Below are 12,414 nucleotides of genomic sequence, written 5' to 3'. Positions count from 1 at the left end.
ATTTTGTTGTTTTCTTACTGTACCGAAAATGAACCGAACCTTGACCTCTAAACCGAGGTACGTACCGAACCAAAATTTTTGTGTACCGTTGCACCCTTAATCAATATACATAAATTAAAGATGCATCAATAATCGATTTTTAATTAAATTGTAGCTCCTGAATCGTGAGGTGCCCAAAGATTCCCACCTCTACTTTAGTACTTTTGATTCGTTTTTGTCGCACTAAATCAGCCGTATATGATTCATGAACGTTTATTTATGGTAATGTTACTGTAGCGTAAACAAAATGTATTTAATGTGTTTTATAAGTTCTACATTGCTAGCAATAGCATTTGTGTTCCCTTCCTCTTCATCCATCGTGTTTGAAGGTTGGATAAAGAGTGCATATTTTCCATAAGTTGTATATGATTAGACAAGGAAAGCGCAAAAATAGCTATCGTGGATGTGGCCATCTTGATTTCCGACCTCGCAACTGGAACGCTCGCAACTCGGCTGTGACGTCATTCCCAGCTCCGACTTCCAACTTCCGAAGTAAATGGAACGCACCATGGGACCGCTCATGAAACGGTGCATCCTGAAGACACGGTCAGAAAACGTTTGCAGCCTTTTGTGGTTTTACTTCAGGGCTCCCCAGATCTGTCATCCTGCATCAAGCGAGCTCTTTTTGGGGACAATAGCCAAGCACACACTCTCTTGCACATGAACACACCAACCCCCTCGACCCGAGAGACTGGGGGAGGGGGGTAGTAGGGTGATGTTGTACGAGGCCCACCCTGAGCGCGTACTACCCGTGACACAGACCCCTCCTACTCCTTCCATAACAAAGCAAGCATGCACGACGCATTGACCGACTTTTTTGGGGAGCAATTTGCCCCACTGTCTGGCCTTCTTGTTGTCAACCCTGCCCCACCCTGCCATAACACACACACACTCCATGCCATTTCAGAAGACATCAGTGATCTCTGCCAACAGATACACGCACAAGGGCTTCAACATACTCGCTCCCCCCATCCACCTTGCCCTTGGGCAATTTCACCCCCTTTCTTTTTGTATCGACTCGATTCACGCGTCTTGATTACATCTGACACCCTTTGCTCGGGGCGCCAGGAATTCAGGCCACTCTCTAAAAATAAATACATGGACAATAATTAAAAAATTATATTCTTACATGAAATATGAACATTTATCTTTTCTTTCATGTTTCTACAATTTAACACTAGTTTCCACTAAGGCGCCTGACCCAAACGTCATCTAAAATTACTTTATATGTTTAGTAAATACGCCGATAATGGCTTTTTTGCCGATATCCGATATTCCGATATTGTCCAAATCTTAATTACCGATTCCGATATCAACCGATACCGATATATACAGTCGTGGAATTAACACATTATTATGCCTAATTTTGTTGTGATGCCCCGCTGGATGCATTAAACAATGTAACTTTACCATGAATTGATTAACGTGGACCCCGACTTAAACAAGTTGAAAAACTTATTCGGGTGTTACCATTTAGTGGTCAATTGTACGGAATATGTACTGTAATCTACTAATACAAGTTTCAATAAATCAATCAAAAACAAGGTTTTCCAAAATAAGAGAACAACTTCAACTCCAGTTATGGAAAAAAGTGCCAACATGGCACTGCCATATTTATTATTGAAGTCACAAAGTGCATTATTTTTTTTAACATGCCTCAAAACAGCAGCTTGGAATTTGGGACATGCTCTCCCTGAGATAATCCTGATACTCACTACAACTATGGGAAATACTATACTTTGACTTTCACAAAGTGCATTAGACTTAGACTTAGACAAACTTTAATGATCCACAAGGGAAATTGTTCAACACAGTAGCTCAGTTACAATGATGGAAAGGACAATGCAGGTATAAATAGACTAATATAGCTATAAAAAAATCTAACATATATATGAATATATACATAATATGTGTACAGAGTAATTTATATACAGATATATTATATTATGTCTATAACATATATACAATATAAACTAATGACCATGTACAATATTACAGTATATACAGTCTATATGACAGCAGCAGCATAAAATAGAGAATAGGTCCAGCAGGAAATAGAAAATAGACATTATAAACAAAGAGACGTAGCTAACATGTCAGGTGTCAGGTAATAGGCAGATGTCATCTATTGCTGTATGGCGAGTGATTATACAGCTGGATGGAGTGCGGAATGAAGGAGTTCTTGAATCGCACAGTGCGGGAAGGAAGTTGAAGGAGCCTGTTGGAGTATGAACTCCGCTGTCCCTTAATTGTCAGGTGGAGTGCATGGGCAGGATTGTCTATGATGGCCAGCAGTTTGTCCAGTGTCCTCCTGTCCCTCACTGACACAAACGCCTCCAATTGCGTGCCAATAGTTTGGCCGGCTTTCCGGATCAGATTATCAATCCGGTTTTTTAAATTAAATTAAATTTAAATACATTTTTTTAAACATGCCTCAAAACAACAGCTACAAAAACAATGAAGGCACACAGCTTCTCTCCAGAGTATACTAGAGCAGTGATCCCCAACCACCGATTGGTACCGGGCCGCACAAGAAATTAAAAAAAAAAAAAAAAATCAACATAAAAAACACAACACATACATTATATATCAATATAGATCAATACAGTCTGCAGGGATACAGTCTGTAAGCACACATGATTGTATTTCTTTATGGAAAAAAAAAAAAATCCCCCCACGTCCCCTCCTCCCACCGGTCCGCGGGACAAATTTTCAAGCGTTGACCGGTCCGCAGCTACAAAAAGGTTGGGGACCACTGTACTAGAGCATACTTGCCAACCTTGAGACCTCCGAATTCGGGGGGGGGGGGCGGGGGGGGGGGGGGGGTTTGGTGGTAGCGCCCCGGAAGAGTTAGTGCTGCAAAGGGTTCTGGGTATTTGTTCTGTTGTGTTTATGCTGTGTTTATTTTGTGTTACGGTACGGATGTTCTCCCGAAATGTGTTTGTCATTCTTGTTTGGTGTGGGTTCACAGTGTGGCGCATATTTGTAACAGTGTTAAAGTTGTTTATACGGCCACCCTCAGTGTGACCTGTATGCCTGTTGATCAAGTATGCTTGCATTCACATATGTGTGTGTAAAATCTGCATATATTGTGTGACTGGGCCGGCACGCTGTTTGTATGGAGGAAAAGCGGACGTGACGACAGGTTGTAGAGGACGCTAAAGGCAGTGCCTTTAAGGCACGCCCCCAATAATGTTGTCCGGGTGGAAATCGGGGGAATTTTCGCGAGATTTTCGGGAGGGGCACTGAAATTGGGGAGTCTCCCGGGAAAATCGGGAGGTTGAAACCAATACCGATAATTTCCGATATTACATTTTAAAGCATTTATCGGCCGATAATATTGGCAGGCCGATATTATCGGACATCTCTAATGTTTAGTGTAAGTTCTTCATGTTTCCGTTCCCTATGTAAGAGTGAATATTTTCTTCCTCCCTTATAGGTTGGCATCAGCGATTGATGCTCCTGATTGCAGTAGCAAAGAACAAAACACATCCTGCTGATCTCTGTGCATCAGATCGATATCATCTGCACACACAGGTGCTCGCCAACATTACCTTCAGCAATGACGTCACACAGTCATCAAGGTAAGACTTTTTTTTTTTTTTTTTACAATGTCATGGCGGTTGAAATGAACCTGACTCTCGCCAGATCCTTGTAGTTCCCTGAGCTCCACACAAGGATCTTGGATAATTGTTTGTGATTGGATAAACCACTTGTCCGTTATCTTGAATGACGTGCTACTTCAACCACTCACGTCGAAATCAACCCGTGACGCTGATGAGAGCGATGCTGGGAAATCCAAAACAGAACAGCCGACATATTGGATAATGACAGAGCGAAAAGTTAGAGAACTTTTACTGAAACAACGTAGCAATGTCAGTAGACGATCGATGTCGTTTGTGCAAAGAAAATACGCAGAATCAATGTCAGCACACGACTCCTCGCTGCGTGCCGTCATTGTTGTTTGAATCAAACAGTCGCTTCGGCGCTACGTCACAGTTATGAAATCCCGCCCGGCGATCCTGATTGGTTCATTATTTTTTGCTATCTTGAAGGAGTTTGCAATGCCCTCGAGCCCAGATCCTTGTGTGGAGCTCAGCGAACTACAAGGATCTGGCGAGAGTCAGGTTAGGTTGAAATAGCAAGGACTAGAGATGTTCGATAATGGCTTTTTTGCCGATATCCGATATTCCGATATTGTCCAACTCTTAATTACCGATTCCGATATCAACCGATACCGATACATACAGTCGTGGAATTAACACATTATTATGCCTAATTTTGTTGTGATGCCCCGCTGGATGCATTAAACAATGTAACAAGGTTTTCCAAAATAAATCATCTCAAGTTATGGAAAAAAATGCCAACATGGCACTGCCATATTTATTATTGAAGTCACAAAGTGCATTATTTTTTTTTAACATGCCTCAAAACAGCAGCTTGGAATTTGGGACATGCTCTCCCTGAGAGAGCATGAGGAGGTTGAGGTGGGCGGGGTTGAAGTGGGTGGTAGGGGGTAGCGGGGGGTGTATATTGTAGCGTCCCGGAAGAGTTAGTGCTGCAAGGGGTTCTGGGTATTTGTTCTGTTGTGTTTATGTTGTGTTACGGTGCGGATGTTCTCCCGAAATGTGTTTGTCATTCTTGTTTGGTGTGGGTTCACAGTGTGGCGCATATTTGTAACAGTGTTAAAGTTGTTTATACGGCTACCCTCAGTGTGACCTGTATGGCTGTTGACCAAGTATGCGTTGCATTCACTTGTGTGTGTGAAAAGCCGTAGATATTATGTGACTGGGCCGGCACGCAAAGGCAGTGCCTTTAAGGTTTATTGGCGCTCTGTACTTCTCCCTACATCCGTGCACACAGCGGCGTTTTAAAAAGTCATACATTTTACTTTTTGAGACCGATAATTTTGAAACCGATACCGATAATTTCCGATATTACATTTTAAAGCATTTATCGGCCGATAATATCAGCAGTCCGATATTATCGGACATCCCTAGTAATGACTGATAAAAATCATCTTTTTAAACAACCGGGCGTCCATCCATCCATCCATTTTCTGCAGCCTATCCGAGACCAGGTCGCAACTTGTTTGATCAATCGAGGAACTGAAATAAACACACTTTCTATCCTCAACGCGTCTTGTAGGGAAAAAAGGTTTAAATAATCAAGGATTTTTCTAATGACATTTATTCTTTCTTCTTATGCACATAACATTAAAATTACACTTTTACCATTGGATCGTTCCTATATGTTACTTATATTTTTTTTTAAAAAGCCTGTGTAGCCTAAACCAGGTCATAAATAATAGGGATGCACGTCGTGATGATTATTAACTTAGGGAAGCGATGCCACAGTGTGTATAAAGATAAACAGTTAGCTGCTAGCCGCCTCGCTCAGCTGGGGTACCAAAAATAAATGAGGTATCAGGGGATCGGCTTTGACTGATCACATGCTTTTTCATGGAAATGGTCCACTTTTCTTTGGCCGATCAATCGCTGCATCACTAGAACAGTGTTTCCCACAGATTGCTGTGGGGGCGTGACATCATATAATTTGCATAAATTTGATGCATATATTTTCTTTACAAGGTTTACAAAAGGTTATACATATACCGTATTTTCCAGACCATAGGGGGCACCGGATTATAAGGCGCACTGCAGATGAATGGTCTATTTTCGATCTTTTTTTATATATAAGGCGCACCGGATTATAGGGCGCATTAAAGGAGTCATGTTATTATTATTTTTTTCTAAATGGAAAGCACTTCCTTGTGGTCTACATAACATGTAATGGTGGTTCTTTGGTCAAAATGTTGCATAGATGATGTTTTACAGACCATCTTTAAGCCGCTTTCTGACAGTCTCTTCAGGATGCGCCGTTTTGTGGGCGGTCTTATTTACGTGGCTCACCTTCAACAGCGTCTTCTCCCCATCATCTTTGTTGTAGCGGTGTAGTGTGCAAAGACGGTACTGGAAGAAGTGTCAAAAGATGGATCTAACTGTTTTAATGACATTCAGACTTTACTTCAATCAATTACGGAGCAGCATCACCTCATCCGTGGCTCACTAGTGCAATAACAACGGGGAAATTGTGTCCCGGGAAAAAACGTCCGACCTGAACTCTCTAATAACTAAAGTTCCTTGGGTGAACAATGTAAACTCACTACACCGTTATGTTTTATAGCGCTTTTATGGCGATTTTACTGACAGATATAAGTAAGAACTTTACACTACTTTATATTAGAAATGGCAACAGCGGAGGATGAATGTCCCATAACAAGAAGATAGAGAAAAAGAAGAAGATTATCGACTACGGTGTTTGCACGGACTACAAAGGGGGACTTGCGCAATTTTTCAGGACTTATGCAGATCCCAAATACAGATCAGCAGGTCCCAGAAGGTAAGAAAAGTTGCTTTTGCATAATATTGCGAAACAAAACGCCATATAATATGTCTTATCTTATACACACACCATAATAATACTTGTATGTTGAAGCACAGTACAATCCATCAAGTAGTGCGGCTTCATAGCTTACCAAAGTCGTACTAAAACATTTTGATAGATTTTTGAGCGCCGTGTTTAATGTTCTATATTCTCAATGGAACATATAAAATGTTGGTGTTGTTTACTTAAGTTATATTGCAGTCTACACATATCTCTTGTGTGTGACTGCCATCATATTGCAGTCTACACGTATCTCTTATGTTTGACTGCCATCTACTGGTCACACTTATCATTTCACCATGTACCAAATAAAATAGCTTCGAGGTCGGTAAGCAAAACCACAATTATTCCGTACATTATGCGCACCGTCTTATAAGGCGCACTGTCGAGTTTTGAGGAAAAAAATGATTTTAAGTGCGTCTTATAGTCCGGAAAATACGGTATTTAAAACCAAATCTGTGTTATTTGTAATTATTTTTAACATATATTTTTTTCTTATATCGTTTTGCTCTAATTTTCAATTCTTGCCGCTTATTTTATTACTACAATTACAAATACTATGGGTGGCGTGCCGTCCCAGCAACCAGGTTGAATCCCCGCTTCCGCCACCCTGGTCACTGCTGATGTGTCCTTGGGCAAGACACTTTACCCACCTGCCCCCAGTGCCACCCACACTGGTTTAAATGTGGCTTAAAGATGTAGATAATGGGTATCACTATGTAAAGTGCTTTGAGTCTGTAGAGAAATGCGCTATTTAAATATAATTGACTTCACACTTCACTACTACACAGGCTGCACTTAGTTTAATGAGTGTAACTAATACAATTTGTAAAATCTGGACTGCATGGAGTACCCGGAACTTTAAACATAACTTCCGCACGACCGTGGCAGTAGAGCACACATTGGAGCAGTGGTGTGTGCGTTCCAATGAGCTGTGTGGCAGCGAACAGCGGAGAGTTTTTATTTTATTTTTATTGGTGCACATATCTTAAAAGTGCAGTTTAATGTTGATGATTTAAATAAAAAAAAAAAAGAATTAAGGTTATGGCAAGCGGACAAATCGTTTTTTATTTGAATTTTTTTTCTAAAATGCAATATAAATTGTGTTCTATCCAATTACTTGAAAATTAATCGAATAAACTAATTTATAGATTACTTGACTACTGGAATAGCCGATAGCTGCAATACTCTTCATTAGGGGTGTAACGGTACACAAAAATTTCGGTTCGGTACGTACCTCGGTTTAGAGGTCACGGTTCGGTTAATTTTCGGTACAGTAAGAAAACAACCAAATATAAATTTTTTGGTTATTTATTTACCAAATTTGTAAACAATGGCATAACATACATATAAACACAGAGTCCATTGCCAGGGTTAATGTGGTCGACATACACTACCGTTCAAAAGTTTGGGGTCACATTAAAATGTCCTTATTTTTCAATGAAGATAACTTTAAACTAGTCTTAACTTTAAAGAAGTACACTCTATACATTGCTAATGTGGTAAATGACTATTCTAGCTGCAAATGTCTGGTTTTTGGTGCAATATCTACATAGGTTTATAGAGGCCCATTTCCAGCAACTATCACTCCAGTGTTCTAATGGTACAATGTGTTTGCTCATTGGCTCAGAAGGCTAATTGATGATTAGAAAACCCTTGTGCAATCATGTTCACACATCTGAAAACAGTTTAGCTCGTTACAGAAGCTACAAAACTGACCTTCCTTTGAGCAGATTGAGTTTCTGGAGCATCACATTTGTGGGGTCAATTAAACGCTCAAAATGGCCAGAAAAAGAGAACTTTCATCTGAAACGCGACAGCCTATTCTTGTTCTTAGAAATGAAGGCTATTCCACAAAATTGTGACCCCAAACTTTTGAACGGTAGTGCATATGAAATAAAAACTAAATAAGATAAGGCTCAGAATGGTTTCTTAACAAAACCTTTCTACATATAAAGTGCTTTTTTTGATTGATTGATTGAGGCTTTTATTAGTAGATTGCACAGTACAGTACATATTCCGTACAATTGACCACTAAATGGTAACACCCAAATAAGTTTTTCAACTCGTTTAAGTCGGGGTCCACGTTAATCAACATTAAACTGCCTCAAGTTGTTGCTCAGATTAAATACAATGACAAAACCTTTCTTCTACATATAAAAAGTGCAACATTAAACAGTTTCAAGTCAACTCAGCCTCAGATTAACTTTTCTTTCCCCCCCAAGCCTGGCTAACTTGGCAGTAAGAGGATATATGGGCTTATTGTTCTTCCACCATAGAAGTGGGTCAAAATCTAGTTTCTAATGCAATATGGTCTTAAATCTGCTGCTATAAAACCATTTGTTATTGCTTTAGCCCTGCCTGAATCGCCGAGGAGAGGCTGCTTGAATGCGATGGTGACGCTTCAAATTGGTTAGCATGTTTGACCTGTTGTCAGAAGCAGCTGCTGAACTATGTCGGCAAACCGCCGTCCTCCATTGTTGTATCGCGCAGCCAAAGTGTTCCCAAACGGGAGATCTTAACGAGGCAGGAGGGTCTTCCAGCTCTGGCTTTTACATGTCGTCGTAGCCCGGTCGTTGCTAGCATGCCGTGTGTTGTGCCTCGGTGTGCATTGTTTACACAACGTGCGGTACGCTACTTAATATGTCCGTGTGGAAACTCGTTCGGTACACCTCCGAACCGAACCGAAACACCCGTACCGAAGCGGTTCAATACAAATACACGTACCATTACACCCCTACTCATCATCTTACAAACACTTCCTATACGTGGCAGTAAGTTTGGTACAGTCCTTGACAAAATCATGTGGCATGGTTATGCAATGTTGACTAATAAAACAAAACTGTTTTTTTTCTTTAAAACTGCGATTGCTCAAAACATAATATTGAATCAAATCATTGTTTTTATGAATTATTGAATTGACGGATAGATCTGAAGTTGATGTGGACTCGTTAAATAATGCATGTATGCCCTGGCACACCATTATCATTATTTCATGACCGAAGTAAAACACTTTTTACACTTTTATACTGAAATAAATACACCTACAACTTATTAAATAAACATTTAGATAAAACTACAGGCAGAGGTAAAGTTTAGATCCATGAAGGAAAGAAGAAAGGGAATGAATGTTTATAACTGAATACATTTACATATGCATAAAAAAATGTTTTCTTTTGTATTATTTTTTTAATGAATTAAGTAATGTTTATGACAACCTTTTTCCAAAACACAATATAGAATGTGAGATATAACGGGATGATGCATACATTTATCATTTGTTTTCAAATCGGTTAAAAAATGTACTGTGGGACCCCATTTTTATGACTTGATGGGGTCCCTGGGACACCATTTTGAAAATTCCTAGCACCAACACTACTTTTCACGATCTACTGGGCTTTGATTATTTAACAACGGGTTACCCAGTATGTGTCGTGTTAATCGTGAGATAATCTGAAAGCTAAAGTCAAGCAAGGTAGATTGAAGGATTGTTATCATACCTGATTTTTAAAAATTTATCTTGGCTTAAGTTGCTTTTCAATTGCTTTTCAAGCAATAAGAAAATAAATTTTCAATTGTTTTTCAACCCTTTCAATTAGATTATTTTTTATTTTGTTGAATTATGCAACATTAACTTTGCCCTTTGTGTGAACAATGAAGCTCTTACATGTGTGGCTAAGTTGCATTTTTAACTCAAGCTGATCATTTTTCTGAGCTAGATTCAGCCCCCCCACAACACCCACCCGCCCCCCCAAACTACCAGGCCTTTAAGAAGCATGTGTGTGTGTATATGCGTGCGCAGTTTCAGCAGGGGGTTAGCAAGTGTTTGCGTGCCAGCCTTGTGTTGGGCCATTTTTCTGATATGTAAATGAGCTTAGTAACATGCACATGTTTGATCCCGGGCATTTTCTTTATTACAGCAGCCATGGGATTTTTAGATTAAATATCATTTAACGTAAATCTCTTCAGAGAAAAGCAAAATGCTTGGTCGGGTTTATTTCCCACAACAAAAGCAGGTCACACTGATAAGGCTGTGCAGTGTGCATTAGCTGTTGTTACAGTGGTATCATAAATGTTTGCTTAGGACTGATTACTTTATGTGCTGAATGCTGTAGCACAAATGTGTGTGTGTGCGTGTATATTTGTGTATATACATATAAATATATATATGTGTATGTGTGTGTGTATATATATATATATATATATATATATATATATATATATATATATATAGGCAAGGGTGTAACGGTACACAAAAATTTCGGTTCGGTACGTACCCCGGTTTAGAGGTCACGGTTCGGTTCAGTAAGAAAACAACAAAATATACATTTTATGGTTATTTATTTACCAAAATTTGTAAAAAATGGCTTTATCCTTTTAACATTGCTTTAAAATAGCTCTGTGTGTGATGGATGTGAGCCACCACTAGGCTGATCAGTGCAACAGCAGGCAGTCATGAATGCAATTGGGGGTTAAATCACCAAAAATGATTCCCGGGCGCAGCCACCGCTGCTGCCCACTGCTCCCCTCACCTCCCAGGGGGTGGACAAGGGGATGGGTCAAATGCAGAGGATACATTTGACCACACCTAGTGTGTGTGTGACAATCATTGGTAATTTAACTTTAACTTTAAAATGGATTCTGCTTACTTAACAGACGCAATCCACTTTGCACACGTTTAGTGGAAAGTTCGCTATTCGGTTTACTGGATAATACTGCGGATGGAAGCATTACTTACACCTAAGGGTGTAACGGTACACAAAAATTTCGGTTCGGTACGTACCTCAGTTTAGAGGTCACGGTTCGGTTCATTTTCGGTACAGTAAGCAAACAACAAAATATAAATTTTCTGGTTATTTATTTACCAAATTTGTAAACAATGGCTTTATCCTTTTAACATTGGGAACACTATAATATTTCTGCCCAAAAATAGAAATAGCTGTGTGTGTGATGGATGTGAGCCACCACTAGGCTGATCAGTGCAACAGCAGGCAGTCATGAATGCTTAGCATAACAACAACATACATATACACACAGGGTCCATTGCCAGGGTTAATGCGGTCAACATATATAAAATAAAAACTAAATAAGATAAGGCTCAGAATTGGTTTCTTAACAAAACCTTTCTACATATAAAGTGCCACATTTCCACATATAAAGTGCAACATTAAACTGATTCAAGTTGTTGCTCAGGTTAAATAAAATGACAAAACTTTTCTTCTACATACAAAAAGTGCAACATTAAACAGTTTGTGTGCTACAAACTGTAGCACACAAAAAAGCACATTTAATTAAAAAAAAAACGTTATTATGGTCTTACAGTTACTTATAAATGAAGTCCATGCGCAGCTCCTTTTGAACAAAAGCATCGCTAACTTGTTTATAGAAGTCTTCCTTATCTTTCTTCAGTTTTAAAAGTCTCTCTGTCTCGATGGAGATCTTCCTTTAAGTATTACCTCCTGCTTCGATTGAAAGTCCAGTTTAGAAAACTGTTTTATTTTAGATATGTAATCCTCCATGTTAATAGTCCAGGCAAGAGGAAAAAATAAACGATCGCTAACTGTTGCTGCTTGTTGTCACTTCTTCTGCAGCTGAGTAGTCGCATGAATGATCTCTGGGATCACTACCGCCCTCTACCACCAGGAGGCGGGATTACTGCGAGCCTCACACAGTGCGTCTTCGCAGCAGTTTTATGATTGCTCAGCACAAGAAATACGTTACACACATACAGTTGTTGACAAAATACACTGTACATTATATACCTCAGCTAACTAAACTATGGAAATGTATAATATAATTCATATAGCAATACGGTCTCACTGCACAGCAGGCCAGCAGTTAGCCGAGTCATTGCGCAATCCATGGTGAGGCTCAACTCAGTGACGTGCCTCAACTGGCTGGTGACTCACCGCAAGTCTCTTCTCAGTA

At 39.7% G+C, this 12,414-nt stretch overlaps 1 protein-coding gene across 2 annotated transcripts in view; it reads left to right on the top strand.

Moving 5' to 3' along the window:
* Window positions 1–12,414, top strand: part of LOC133659245 (histone deacetylase 4-like) — a 128,996-nt gene that overhangs the window by 13,786 nt on the left and 102,796 nt on the right. For both annotated transcript variants that reach the window (XM_062062001.1, XM_062061994.1), the window contains one exon: window positions 3,479–3,623. In XM_062062001.1, coding sequence (XP_061917985.1) covers window positions 3,602–3,623 — 22 coding nt within the window. In that variant the 5' untranslated portion in view covers window positions 3,479–3,601. The remainder of the gene's footprint in view (window positions 1–3,478; window positions 3,624–12,414) is intronic.

This window comes from Entelurus aequoreus, linkage group LG01 (assembly GCF_033978785.1).
Source record: "Entelurus aequoreus isolate RoL-2023_Sb linkage group LG01, RoL_Eaeq_v1.1, whole genome shotgun sequence".
Lineage (NCBI taxonomy): Eukaryota > Metazoa > Chordata > Actinopteri > Syngnathiformes > Syngnathidae > Entelurus > Entelurus aequoreus.
Note: the sequence above shows the minus strand (reverse complement) of the source record. Positions and strands in the feature narration are given on the sequence as shown.